This window comes from Syngnathus floridae, chromosome 6, assembly GCF_059516105.1.
Source record: "Syngnathus floridae isolate MCC-2025c chromosome 6, RoL_Sflo_1.0, whole genome shotgun sequence".
In the NCBI taxonomy this organism is placed as follows: domain Eukaryota; kingdom Metazoa; phylum Chordata; class Actinopteri; order Syngnathiformes; family Syngnathidae; genus Syngnathus; species Syngnathus floridae.
Window position 1 is genome coordinate 1,077,973 of NC_142418.1, and position 13,596 is coordinate 1,091,568.

At 43.8% G+C, this 13,596-nt stretch overlaps 1 protein-coding gene across 4 annotated transcripts in view; it reads left to right on the forward strand.

The window, feature by feature from the left end:
- Positions 1 to 13,364, forward strand: part of chmp1a (charged multivesicular body protein 1A) — a 61,081-nt gene extending 47,717 nt beyond the window's left edge. For 2 of the 4 annotated variants that reach the window (XM_088379771.1, XM_088379772.1), the window contains one exon: positions 8,847 to 9,234. In XM_088379771.1, the coding sequence (XP_088235897.1) occupies positions 8,847 to 9,219 (373 nt within the window). In that variant the 3' untranslated portion in view covers positions 9,220 to 9,234. The other 2 variants (XM_088379774.1, XM_088379775.1) reach the window with 2 other exon arrangements.
- The last annotated feature ends 232 nt before the right edge of the window (positions 13,365 to 13,596 follow it).

Below are 13,596 nucleotides of genomic sequence, written 5' to 3' on the forward strand. Positions count from 1 at the left end.
TTTATGAAAAGCATTAAGATGTTAACTTTTGTTTGAAAGGATCACTTTATGTTCAAGACTTTTTCTTTCAGTAAAAAGGCTGGAATGCTTTTATTTAATTGAGGGAAAATATTTATGTCAAAATAAAAGTAAAGTGATCTTGCTTACAATCAATTAAAATTATTGTGATTTAAAAATAAGATAAAGGCAGTTTATTTTAAACCTGGGTTTCTGTTTCAATGCCTTATTTATGCATTCCTTAATTTGATTAAAAATTGTTAATTAAATGCACTTTATTTAATAGGAAGACTGAACTTTATCTACATTGTTTATTGGTTTATGTGTTAAAGAACACTAAGCTTGCATTGTTTTATTTGGAAAATATTGTACCTTTTATTTAAACTCATGCATTTTTTGTATGTGTTTTAAAGGTTTTTCACCTTGATTGTTTCGCCCAATAATCCCCGAACGAAGAGTGAAATCCCAGTCTGGTCAAATCCTTCCTTTTCAAGTGTGGAAACCCATGAAGTTAAAATACACTTGCCAGTGAAAAACCGCCTGTGACCAGTGAAGACTCCACTTGTGGCCACAACCAAGAGGGAAGATGGCAAAGTCACTGGATGACTTGAAAGTGGAGACAGCTAATAGCCTTTTCTCCCATCTTACCAATGGCATTATGAGGACCCACACAGAGATGTCTATAGAGGACTTAAAGGAGAACTTCAAGAAGCTTACACTAGAGAGCTCCAGAGTCATGGATGCAAACGAAGAAATGGAAGCCGCTTACATGGCAGAGGCCCATGTAACGACTGTGGAGGATCTAGATGTCCAACTGAGAACCGACTTGGAAAAGACGGAGAAGGATTGTAAACAAAAGACCAAAGAAGTTAAACGCCTAATTCAAGAGACACTCTGGGGCATATATGGAGGAAGAGAACTGTCCATAGCTATCCATGTTGCAGAGGTTGAGTGCAGAAATTGACACCTCCCATCTCACCCGGAAGGCGACCACGATTGTGTGTGATGTGAGTCACCCCGCTCACTCTTTGTTTGATCTTCTGACCTCAGGGAAGAGGTATAGAAGCCTGCGCTCCCGCACCTCCAGACTCACCAACAACTTCATACTCCAGGCTGTTAGGATCCTGAACTCTCTCCCCCCTCGGCTGCATAACGTCCTGTAGTTTTGCGCTATATTCTGACTGTCTGCTGTATGCACACTTGCTCCATTTTTGCTCCTCTTATTTATTTGTTATTTGTCTATTTATTATTTATTCATCGCTCTTATCTGTTCATTGTTTGTGCCTTCTTGTTTTTACTTTTTGTGCTGTTTACTTGTATGTATATTGTGTAATATGTCTTGTCACCGTGGGATAGTGGGAAATGTAATTTCGATCTCTTTGTGTTTCTTGACGTGAAGAAATTGACAATAAAGCAGACTTTGACTTTGAAATGTCTCATCTGACCAGCCAGACAGAACTCTGAAGTCCTATGAGTTCATGCTGACTCACTTAGAGAAGTTGGTGCTTAAGGCATAAGAAGCGCACCAGAACTGGAACCGCTGAGGTCTGCCTACTAAACAAAGAGACTTTGATGACTGCCTAAGACAGCTGGAGGTGCACCCTCCCCAGTTGGTGTCAAGAAAGGCCGCCGTCATCAAAGCAGCAAAGATGAAATCAGATGCAGATAATGAAGAACTCCCAGGTCGCCGTCCAGTGGCAGCAATAAAGCTAAAAATCACAGCCCTACCAAGGTTTGCAGGGAACCAGAGAGGCTACTACAGATACAGGCAAGAATGGGAGGCTCTGCAGAAACAAGGGGAACCGACCGGCTCCAAAGAGGTAAAGAAATTTCAACTGCTTGATAGCCTTGATGAGAAGGTGGCTAGAGATCTTTGTCTGTCAACATACAACTCATCAGATGACATCCTTCGAGTCCTGGAGAACCGGTTTGGGAACTAAACCACCATCGCTCTCGAGATCATCGAAGAGCTACAAGCGACTCCACCAGTCCGGAGCGGTCAGCCAAGAAAAGTCAGAGTTCATCCAAGCGGTGGAATAGGCCCTTTATGATTTGAGTGACCTGGATAATGCAGACGCCATTAAGAAACCTGTCATGAAGTGAATGGAGCCGCGCGACCAAATGCAGCTTGGACCAGGGTTTATTGAATGAACTCAAAAGACAAACTATAGGTGCTCGACTAGGGACGTGAATAACTGAACAGAAAGACAAAACAAGACGAGAACAGACAAGCAACTAGAAGAAACAAGAAGACATAAGACACAAACAATCCGACAGGGAGTGACACGCAGACGGGACTTAAATCCAAGACAGTTAACGAGAAGCAGGTGACGGCAATTACACTGATCAGAGCACAGGAGGGGAGGAGCGAGCACACATACTTGCGAACCGAAACTATGACAATAAAACAAGGAAACGAACTGTGACAGATCTCGACAAACCCGATGGTGACTAAATCCATTGAGGGCAAGCTCCAGGAAACCCTAAAGCAAGACTGGCTGACCTATGCTGCTGATGAGAGAAATGCTGTGAACCGCCACAACCGCTTCGACAAGCTAATCACATACCTGAAATCACAAGAATTCATTTATGAACAAGTGGATCAGCTGAGAGACGTCGTTGAACCTGCCAAGGAGAAAACCAAGTTTCAAAAGTATACCAGGACAAAGACAACCAAGTCCAGCAGTGAAACAATAAGCTGCATCATTTGTGGTGACCCAAAGCACAGAAAGAAATTATATTTCTGCAGAAAGTTTAGGATAAACCTAAAGCCATCAGAGAAGAGGGACGCAGCACGTTAGCATGGTGCCTGCAAAAGATGCCCCAAAGTCCACAACGGTGACTACTGCATGAAGACTTACCTGTGCAGGAATCCAGAGTGCAAAGACCAACACCACTATCTTCTCTGTCCAGTTGCCAGACCCCAGTCAGGGAACACCCAAATCCAGTCCAGTGAGAGCTGAGGGCAAAAGATACACAAACTCAAGAAAAGTTCCTCTCCAAACTTACACCAGTTAGCGCAGCAGTGTCAAGACGCCTTTTGCAACGTAGCATCCAGGGCATACAACTCCACTGCAGCTGAGAGAGGCCTTCTGGAAGAAAACTGCTGAAATGAGTACCCAGTAATCCTAATGCTCCTTAACGCCACTGCTAACGATGGACAAAGAATTGGGATCCTGATCGACCTGGCATCAGACACAAACTGCATAACTCACAAAGCTGAAAGCAAGTTGAACCTGAGAAGTGAATATGTGACACTGGTGGTTTACGGCGTTGGAGGGATGAAGGTGTCTGTAGCAACCAAGCGCTACCTCCTCAGGATATGTGTCAGCACTCCAAGAGGAACGCTGAAGTCACACCAACTGATCTGCTATAGGCTTGATAAAATTCCAGAAGTTCACAGACATGTGCCAGCAGTCAAGTTAAGGAGGATCTTCCCGGATGTTTCCCTCCAAGACCTTGCAAGACCAAAGGAAGTGCAACTTCTGATCAGTCACAAAGAAGGGCAGTTGGTACCACAGAAGGTTCGTTCTGTCTGTGACCTAGTACTTTGGGATGGCCCGCTCGACAAGACCATCGGAGGCACGCACCCGGACCTCTTCGAAGAATTCACCTTAATGGCTCATACATCAAAAACACACTTCGCAAGATCCATGAGAACTGCAGCAGTTAAATACACTGAGCTCACCTGGAAGGATCCATTCTCCTGACAGCCTCCCAACCATCCCAGCACCCAGTCCAATACAGCCATTAGCAGCAGAGACTTTCTGAAGTGGTGGAAATGGGAACGCATCTGCGCCGCTTGTGAGCCGAGATGCGGAGGATGCCGTTGCGGTAACTGCCAACCCAGGGGGAAAGACATGACACTGGCTGAAGGATGAGAGATGGAGATGGTGAGAGATGGCTTGACGTATGTGAAAGGGGACCATCACAGCCCTGAACCACACTGGCACGCCAAGTACCCATGGACAGGAGATCCAGCATCTCTACCCAACAATAAAAGAGCGGTTGAAGCCACATTCCGCAGAACAGAGAGGCAGCTGGCAAAGGAACCAGAGTGGAAGAGGGCCTATAGCTCAAAAGTCCATTAGATGGTTAATCGCAAGGCTGCAGTGAAGCTGTCCAAAGAAGTTCTGCAGAACTGGACTGGGCCAGTGTGGTACATAAATCACCTGATCGCTCCCAATCCTCATTCAGTCTCCACCCCAGTCCTCACTCTATGGAACAGCAGCCAGAAGTACAGAGGTCTGAGTTTAAACGATATGCTGATCAAAGGTCCTGATGTCCTGAATCCAATCAGAGCTGTCCTGATCAGGTTCCAAACTGGAGTCTTTGCTGCTCTTGGTGACATCCGAAGAATGTACAACTCTGTCTGGCTGGAAGAAAGAGAGGTCCACCTGCACCGGTGCCTGTGGCATGATACTGAGGAATCAAATAGAAGATATTGCCATAACAAGAGTCAACATTGGAGACAAACCTGCAGGTTGCATAGCCCAAGTCGTCATGCGAGAGACCGCCAACCTGCCTCCATTCAGCCATTTCAAAGAGGAGAAGCGTGTGCTGGAGGAAGACGCATATGTCGACGACATTTTAACTTCTCACAACGACCTCAACCACCTGAAATTCCTCACTTCCAACATCGAGCAGATCCTTAAAGCAGGGGGATTATTCGTGAAGCCCTGGGTCTACTCTGATCAAAGTGGGAGGAAAGAAGCTGAGAATATGGAGTCAAAGACCATGATTCTGCCAAAACCAGCTTACTGAAGAGGATAACAAAGCCCTCGGCCTTAGTTATACCATCGAAGATGACAAGCTACATGTCATGGTTTCAGTTAACTTCTCCAAGAAAAGAAGGAAAATGCGCCTCGGCCAAAACTTACTGAGAGAGGATGTAATAGGACAAACCCCAGACCCACTCACCAGAAAAGAGCTGTTATGCAAAGTCTCTGGTCTCTATGATCCACTTGGCTTTGTGACTCCAGCAAAGCAGAAAGGAGCCATCCTGGTCCAAAGAGCTTTCCAAGAAGCAAAAATAATGTACAGCAGAGAAGACACATAGGATGCGGCCTTGTCCAAAGAACTCAGAGAAGATGACATAAAGCTCCTCGAAGAGTATGCTGACCTAAGCCAAATCAGATTCACCAGACCTCTCATCGCCAGATCCAGATGGAAAACCATGTGGCATTACCTTTTCTGATGGCAGTGAGCAGGCATATGGCGCCGTGCTGTACCTGTGCTGGAGCTGCAGCCATGGTGCCATCGTGAGGCTAGTCGAGTCTAAGGCTAAGCTGAACCCTCTGGACCACAAGGGTGACCCTGTGAAGGCGGAGATGTGCGGAGCAATCTTTGCAGCCCGGCTAAAGAGCTACTTCCAGAAACACTTCCGGATCGATGTGAAGAAATGGTACCATCTTGTCGACAGTCAGACCATCTTGGGTGCAATACAGCGTGAAAGGTATGGCTACCAGACCTTCTTTGCTAAGCGAGTTGGCGAGATCCAGAGCAGCACCAACATTCAAGATTGGTGGTGGATTCCAGGGCCAGCAAACATGGCAGATATCATCACCAGAGGGGCCAATCCTGATGACCTTACTGAGGACTCCGAGTGGCAGTCGGGTCCACACTTCCTCCAGCTTCCTGAGAGTGAATGGCCGAAAAAATCTGCCAAAGATGTTGCTGCACAAGCAAGAGATGCTATCACAAATATACAAAAGAAGACATTTGCCGTGGTACTCACCCGAAGTCAACAAAAAGCACAGGAAACGGACTCAAAGTCCAGAGGACCACCGGCAGAAGCAGTCCAAAGGCTGTTGGACGAAAGGCGCTTCAGCAGTCTAAGGTGGCTGGTTGGGACGATAACATGGACTTTGAGAGCAGCTAAACAGTTCCTATGTAAGATTGGAGATAAAGAAAAGTGGGAGGCATCATCACGATCGATGAAAGAGAAGCCAAAGCTGCTGTCAAGATCACGAAAAGAGCCCTCCAAAGTCTTGGTACAGGAGAAGGCCTTACCTTCAGTGAATTCCTGACTGTGCTCAAGCTTGCCGCCAACCTTGCCAATGAAAGGCCTATCGATGCCAGAATCCAGAGCCGTGAAGACCGCATCCAATTCATCACTCCAAACACCCTGCTGCTTGGTCGAGCCACGCAGAGCGGAGATTTCAAGGCATTTGACTACACTACTTACCCCTTCAAAAGACTGCAAGAGATACAGAAGCATGTTAGCTACTTTTGGAAATCCTGGAGCCAAATTGCAGGTCCAAACCTTTTCATCCGCAGCAAGTGGCACACTGTGGATAGGAATGTTGCCGTTGGAGACATAGTTTGGCTCTGCAACCAAAACGCACTAAGGGGGCAGTTCAAGCTAGCAAAAGTCATCAGTGTAACTGCAGATTCCAAAGGCATCGTCCAGGATGTCCATGTGAAGGTTTCTCCGCGAGGATGTGTTCAACTCAAGTCTCCAAATCCGGTTGCCAAGGAGTCTAAGGAAAAGGATTGCAAGGGAACCATACTGCACAGGGATGTGCGGCGCCTCATCGTCCTCATCCCCGCAGAAGATCAGTGTGATGGATACTAGTTCGCCTGAGAAGAGCGATCTTTCCGTGTTACACCACGCAAAGATTGAGTGGGAGGTGTTGCGGCGACCTGGGAGGTGCTCACCTGTCTGCCGGTGCATGTGACCACAAGGGGTCACTGCAGGTTTACGTGATGAACGCGCAGTACGCAGCGGGGCTCCACAGAGCACCTCAACAGCTGAGCACAATTTATCCTGATTGGGAGCGCGCACACACCAGTGTTCATAAGCAGCAAACAACACAATCCTTTTGTCCAGTGAGCAGCAGCAGCAGCAGCAAACAACACAATCCTTTCGATCAGTGAGCAACACATTCAGTAGCAGCAACATAGCAGTAGCAGAGAACAGCATTGAGCTCCACAGAGAAAGGAAAAAAGTCATGGGAAGAGGAGACCAAAGGGACTACCGGTGAGCTCACAGTTCTTAACTGGACTCTTCATTTAGTTAACCATTTAGATCACTGACTGCATTACAGTTGGTCTGGAAAATATGTTGTCTTTATGAAAAGCATTAAGCTGTTAACTTTTGTTTGAAAGGATCACTTTATGTTCAAGACTTTTTCTTTCAGTAAAAAGGCTGGAATGCTTTTATTTAATTGAGGGAAAATCTTTGTCAAAATAAAAGTAAAGTGATCTTGCTTACAATCAAGTAAAATTATTGTGATTTAAAAATAAGGTAAAGGCAGTTTATTTTAAACCTGGGTTTCTGTTTCAATGCCTTATTTATGCATTCCTTGATTTGATTAAAAATTGTTAATTAAATGCACTTTATTTAATAGGAAGACTGAACTTTATCTACATTGTTTATTGGTTTATGTGTTAAAGAACACTAAGCTTGCATTGTCTTATTTGAAAAATGTTGTACCTTTTATTTGAACTCGTGCATTTTTTGTGTGTGTTTTAAAGGTTTTTCACCTTGATTGTTTCGCTCAATAAAACCCGAACAAAAAGTGAAATCCCAGTCTGGTCAAATCCTTCCTTTTCAAGTGTGGAAACCCATGAAGTTAAAATACACTTGCCAGTCAGTGGTCAATATGTTTGCACAATAGAGTACCTACCGGGCAACGCCCTTTCCCAGAAAATAATCATTCACTGCCGTCCACCTGGGTATTGACTACCATGCTGTCATTAATGCCAAGGCAAATGACAGAGATGTAGCTGCCTACTGGACTGCTATCACTGGCCTCCACTGTGAAAAGAGTCGGCAACCAAGGTTGCACATTGTTCTGTGACGTAAGCACTGACTGCCCCTGTATTTACGTGCCAGCGCCGCTCCGCGTCTTTGAGATGATACACGGCCTATCTCACCCGTCTGGTTATGAGAGGCCAAGCTGGGGATTCAAAAGTTCATATGGCACGGGATCAACCGTGATGTCTGCCAATTGGCCAAGAAGTGTCTCTCCTGCCAGGCCAGCAAGTTCAGCTCACACGGAGTCTGGTATCGCCGTTTTGGCCACCTTTATGTTGACATTGCGGGCCCATTGCTGCAGTCAATACCTCTTCACGTACACTGAAAGGTCGACATGGTGGCCAGAAGCTGTGCCAATGACAGGAGCGACATAAATAGCTGGATATCAGGTATCAGCGGACCCAAAGATATCACCTCCGACCAGGGCATAGCCTTCACTTCACAGCTCTGGGTCATTCTCAGCCAGCTGATGGGCTCCAAGGTTCACCATACTACGGCCTGCAATCACGCTGCAAACGGCACGGTTGAATGCACTCACTGTACGCTAAAAGCTGCCCTGATGGCTCGCTGCACTAAACCCGACTGGAAGGCCCAACTACCATGGGTTGTCTTCGGTTGCGCACGACCGCAAAAGAGGGATTCATTTCACCTGCCAAGATGGTATTTAGTGAGATGAACACTGTTCCTGGGGCGTTTTCCTGTCCTGCTCTGTGACGGATGAGGCTGCTGACTCCACTAATCACCTGGCCGACCTCCGGCGTATTGTCGGGAGGTACCGCCCCGTGTTGCTTACTCACACCAACAACCGCCCTGTGCTGGTGCCCAGGACGCTGCAAACATGTAGACATGTTTTTGTAAGGATCAACGCCCACAGACCACATCTCACGAGACCTATCGTGGCCCTTACATAGTTCAGCAGTGAGCGGAGAAAGCGTATCCATTGATCACTTGAAACCTGGATACTTAGCTTTACCTCAGTGGAAAGTATATCAGTATATAATGTTGCACTTTGTGAAGTGTATATCTCTAATCTACACAAAGAGTTATGTGTATTATAAGAGTCCTGCCTAACACTAGTTAGCTCTAGCTTTACAGACTCCAAGCCCGTTCCAGCAGGCAGGCTACCTACCTGTAATCTACTGAAGGCCTGCGCTCTGGAGATGCATGACCCACTGCAGCATGTCTTCAAAACGAGTCTGGAAAATGGTGTGGTGCCTCAGCTGTGGAAGACGCCGTGCATTGTTCCAGTCCCAAAGAAACCACGACCTGCGGAGCTGAATGACTTCAGACCAGTCGCGTTGACTTCACACGTGATGAAGACTCTGAAGCGATTGCTGCTTCACCACCTCAGGCTCAGGATGCTCTTGACCCTCTACAACACAGGTGTCAAACTCATTTTTTTCGCGGGCCGCATTGTAGTCATAGCTTCTTTCGGAGGGCCAACCCAAATAAATGCATGAGCACCTCATATCATATACAGTAAAGGCTACAAAACAAACTGACAAATAACTTGTTTTCAAATCAGACGAGTAAAAACTGGTCAAATATTTTTAAAAACATATATTATTAAAAGTGAAGACAATTTGCAATTCTAGTGATGACACGAATTTGATGCACAGACAAAATGATGTGGTGGGCCGTATTTGGCCCCCGGGCCTTGAGTTTGACACCTGTACTCTACAATTTGCATATCAGGAGAAGGTGGTAGTAGATGTTGCTGTTGCCTACATGCTGCATCACTATCTCTCTCACCTGGACAAGGGAAAAGAGGCTAAGAGGATTACTTTATTGGACTCCTCTAGCGCCTTTAACACCATTCAGCCATGGTCCTGAGAGACAAAATGTTGGTGATGGGCGTGAGCTCACACCTGAGGGCATGGATCATAGACGGGCAGACCTCAGTATGTGCGCATTTAGGCCAGGCACCGTGAGGAGCAGCGTGGGAGGACCTCGGGGAATGGTACTCTCTCCCTTCCTATTCACCCTTTACACCTCTGACCTCTACAACTCTGAGTACTGCCATGTGCAGAAGTTTGCGGATGAAACTGCAATTGTTGGGTGTATTAGAAATGGCCAGGAGAAGGAGTACACGAGCCTGGTCTGGTGCTTCGCCAGTTGGTGTGGCTCCAACCACCTGCACCTAAACCGTCTACGCATTGTACAGTACCGTCACCAAGTAGTAGCTTCAGTGACAGGCTGTTGTCACTATCTTGCTCCACGGAAAGCTGAGGGGATCATTTCTCCCCCATGCTGTGAGCCTTTTTAACTCGACACAGGGGATAGGGGTGCATTCACGGTCATGATCTTGGGTTTGCAAATTATGTTGTTTATTTATATGGTGACATTTTCATCTGCTGCTTATTCATTTATTTAGTCACGGGTATCTATTGCATCTTCTGCACATCTATTCTCTCTAATTTTGTTTGTCGTGACCAATGTTTATATTGTCTTTTTATTTCTCTATTTAATGTTAATTAATTATTAATTCATAATATTTTGCATGTTTTACAATTTATGTAACTACTGCATATCTATCTATCTATCTATCTATCTATCTATCTATCTATCTATCTATCTATCTATCTATCTATCTATCTATCTATATATCTATCTGTGTGTCTGTCTGTCTGTCTGTCTGTCTGTCTGTCTGTCTATCGCTCTCGAGCTATTGAGCTTCTAGCATGTGGCGATAGTTGTCACTTGTTTATATAATTGTGTGTGAACTTGAGTTTGTGCTAATTGACGTGTTTTATAGTACTGGTTGGGCAACTTTGGTTTAAGTTGGATGATGAGTTTTGTAAAACCAGACAGAATTATGAGTTAATTTGGGATCTGGATGCAAACAAGAAATCAAAAAAAACTAAAATAATTCACATAGATAAAACAAACTAAAATAATGGGCCACACATAATTCAAAGCAACTTTAACTTACATTTTCAAACATGGAACGTGTATGACGATGAAAACAATAAATATCTGCTGACAAATAAATCTAAAAGGGGAAAAGGTGATTTTAGTCTAAAAGTAGAATAAAATGGCAGTTTTTGTTGACTAAATCCATATGAATAAAATTAGTTTTTGTTTGATACAACAAAGACTAAAGTTCTTGACTCAATTAAGACATGACATAAATGGGATTAGATTCATAAAATGTGATAAAAATTAACAAGTGTGATTCAAATTGGACTAAAACTGAGACAAAATAGAAAAATACCTGATAAAAGTAACACTAACTGAAAGGCAGCGATGACGGCGGGTCATATAGAATTCCCCCCCAGCCAGCTGGCCTCGCACCGGCGTTCGGCTCATTCCAGGCCACAGTTCTCACTCAAGCCGCGAGCAAGCACACCAGCACTGGCCACTCCCCCAACCGGTGTACTCACTCGACAGTGAGACCAAGAGGCCCCCTCATCCACTTTGCCACACACCCCACCGCCATGTTACAACTGCCGTCCCCTCCTTGTCCACCCACTGCGACGAAAGCTTAGTGGCTGACCCACAAGCCTAACCATATGGTTAAGTGGCTCTTGTCTCAAATAAAGTCTTGCAAGTTTAAGTACACTAGAATTTGTAAGCTAAACTTTGTACGATAGCAAGGACTCACTATTGAGATTTTCCTTACCTGCGGTCGCCATAGTAGTTGTAAAAAGCGCTCATGGCATGTCAAAGTCAGCTTTATCGTCAATTTCTTCATATGTCCCAGACATACAAAGGAATTTAAATTACGCTCCTCATTATCCCACGGTGATAACGAGACATAGACACCAAGTAACAATAAAGCCGAGCTAACCTAATGCTAACGCCAACCGAGTACTGTAGTGACATTAATCAGGTAAAAGTTCCGTTAAAGAGAGTTTAGCAACAAGCAGTAAAATAACTCAAAGTGCATAACATTCAGTAATGTAGCAGCAAGAGAGTGTAAGACATTCAGTGATAAATATAATAATAAAAAACACAATAGTAAAATAAAGGCGTGAAGACTTCATGACGGCTTTCCCACGGTAGTTTACATTTTCCTATACCTTTTTCTGTTGAGTATTTTTATATACATTTAAATTTTCCTCTTTTTAATTTGATTTGCTTTATTTACTTCATATGTTCATGAACTGTTGAAGTAATTTTTCAGCGCAGGTACTTTAAAACAAGCAATTTGAAACCATCATCATGTTGATAATTGATATCAAATGACATGGAAAAAATAAATTGTGATCATATGTTTTGCTGTATCATCCAGCCATACCACATATGAAACTGACCCAGATCAGATTGAGCCATTCTGTCATTCAAACAATATTAGCTACAGGTCCATAAAGGCAAAGCAAATATCATCTGGGTCACATTTGCCTTTCGAGTGACCCAAGCGTTGTGTAATGTCATGCATTTTTCATGCTCACAATCGTTCTGATAATTTTGCTCAAATTCTGAACTGTATGATCCTGATGGCTTTTGAATGAAGAAATATTAAATCACATTTCAAAATGTATTTTTTTCCCTAAGTTTGAGCTTTATCATTTATGTTGCAGGCTCGCTGCTCTGCGGAACTGAAAGGGGACTCGACTCACAGCTAAGTGGAAAAAGACAAGTTTGGTGGTGGTGGTGGTAGTGGTGGTGGTATTTGTGTTCCATCAAGGAAGGAGCATCACATTCCCACTGCCTCATTTTGGCCTTAAGATTGTGTGCCCCCTCCCTTGCATGCCATTTGCAAAATGGTTCCGGTTTTCCTTAACTGTATAATGACAACAATAATGTAAATTTTAAATTTGTACAACCAAGCCAAGTTATTATATGTTAGTTATTATATGAGAGTGGGACATTTTTTGTTCTTTAGTACCTGGTCTGGGCCAGACTTTGGTGGCCTGCATACTGTATGGAAAAGCATTTGACTGCCTGGTCTCATCACATTCTTCGAAGTCCCAAATATTTTTACCATTGAGTACACCAGTGGACAATCCCTGCATTGGACTTCAGTGAGTCATGTTTGAATTTATTTGTTGTTAAACACGCATCACACAATCGACACCATCCATGTGAAATACTGTATTCTGGGTTGAAGTGCTGTCTAAAGTGCCTGATGGACTATACAAACTGGTGCAAGGCGAGCTGAGCACTGCACAGTTTTTGTCAAAGTTAGGAAGATGTTTTTGCCAACAGCACCTTAGCAAAAGAACTGATGACAGCTTCCTCTGGGTGTCATAGATGAACATGCGTCATCATTTTATTGTTGCAGTGTAAAGTTGTCCAATTGTGTCTTTTTCTGTGAATATCCCCATACTATATATTTTGTATTTGTAGGCAAGACACCCAAGAGTGGGCAGGTTAATGTATCATCTAAACAAATCAGACAGAAGCTGCAACGGACAGTGAAATTATAGGGAATTAGATTATTTTTAAAGTCATTTAAATGTTTTATTATAAATGTAAATTTGCTTTTATTTTATTTTCATTCTTATTTTTGGTGAGAAGATTATTTTTAAAAGGCATCTGAATGTTTTATTAAAAATAGGAGTTTGATTTTTTTGTTTTGTTTTTTAATCGTGGCTGTTTATTTTAATGGACTAGAAACTTTCATGAGAGACGCACGAATAAAAGCTGTCTTGTCCTCTTACTGAGCAGTTTGTGTTGCCCTCTGTTTAATTCCTTTTGCAAATGTTTACAATGGTGTGATATTTATGAGATTTCATCTTTGCAACACTTTTATCTTACAAAAAATATAAAACTTTCTTCCAGCGCCCACTTTAAATTCAGTTTTTGGTGTGTTGATTGCAGACATCAATCGTTTTGTTCATCCATACTAGTTGTACGCAGCGCCCTGCCAAAATGTTTCAGTCCGTTTCAGT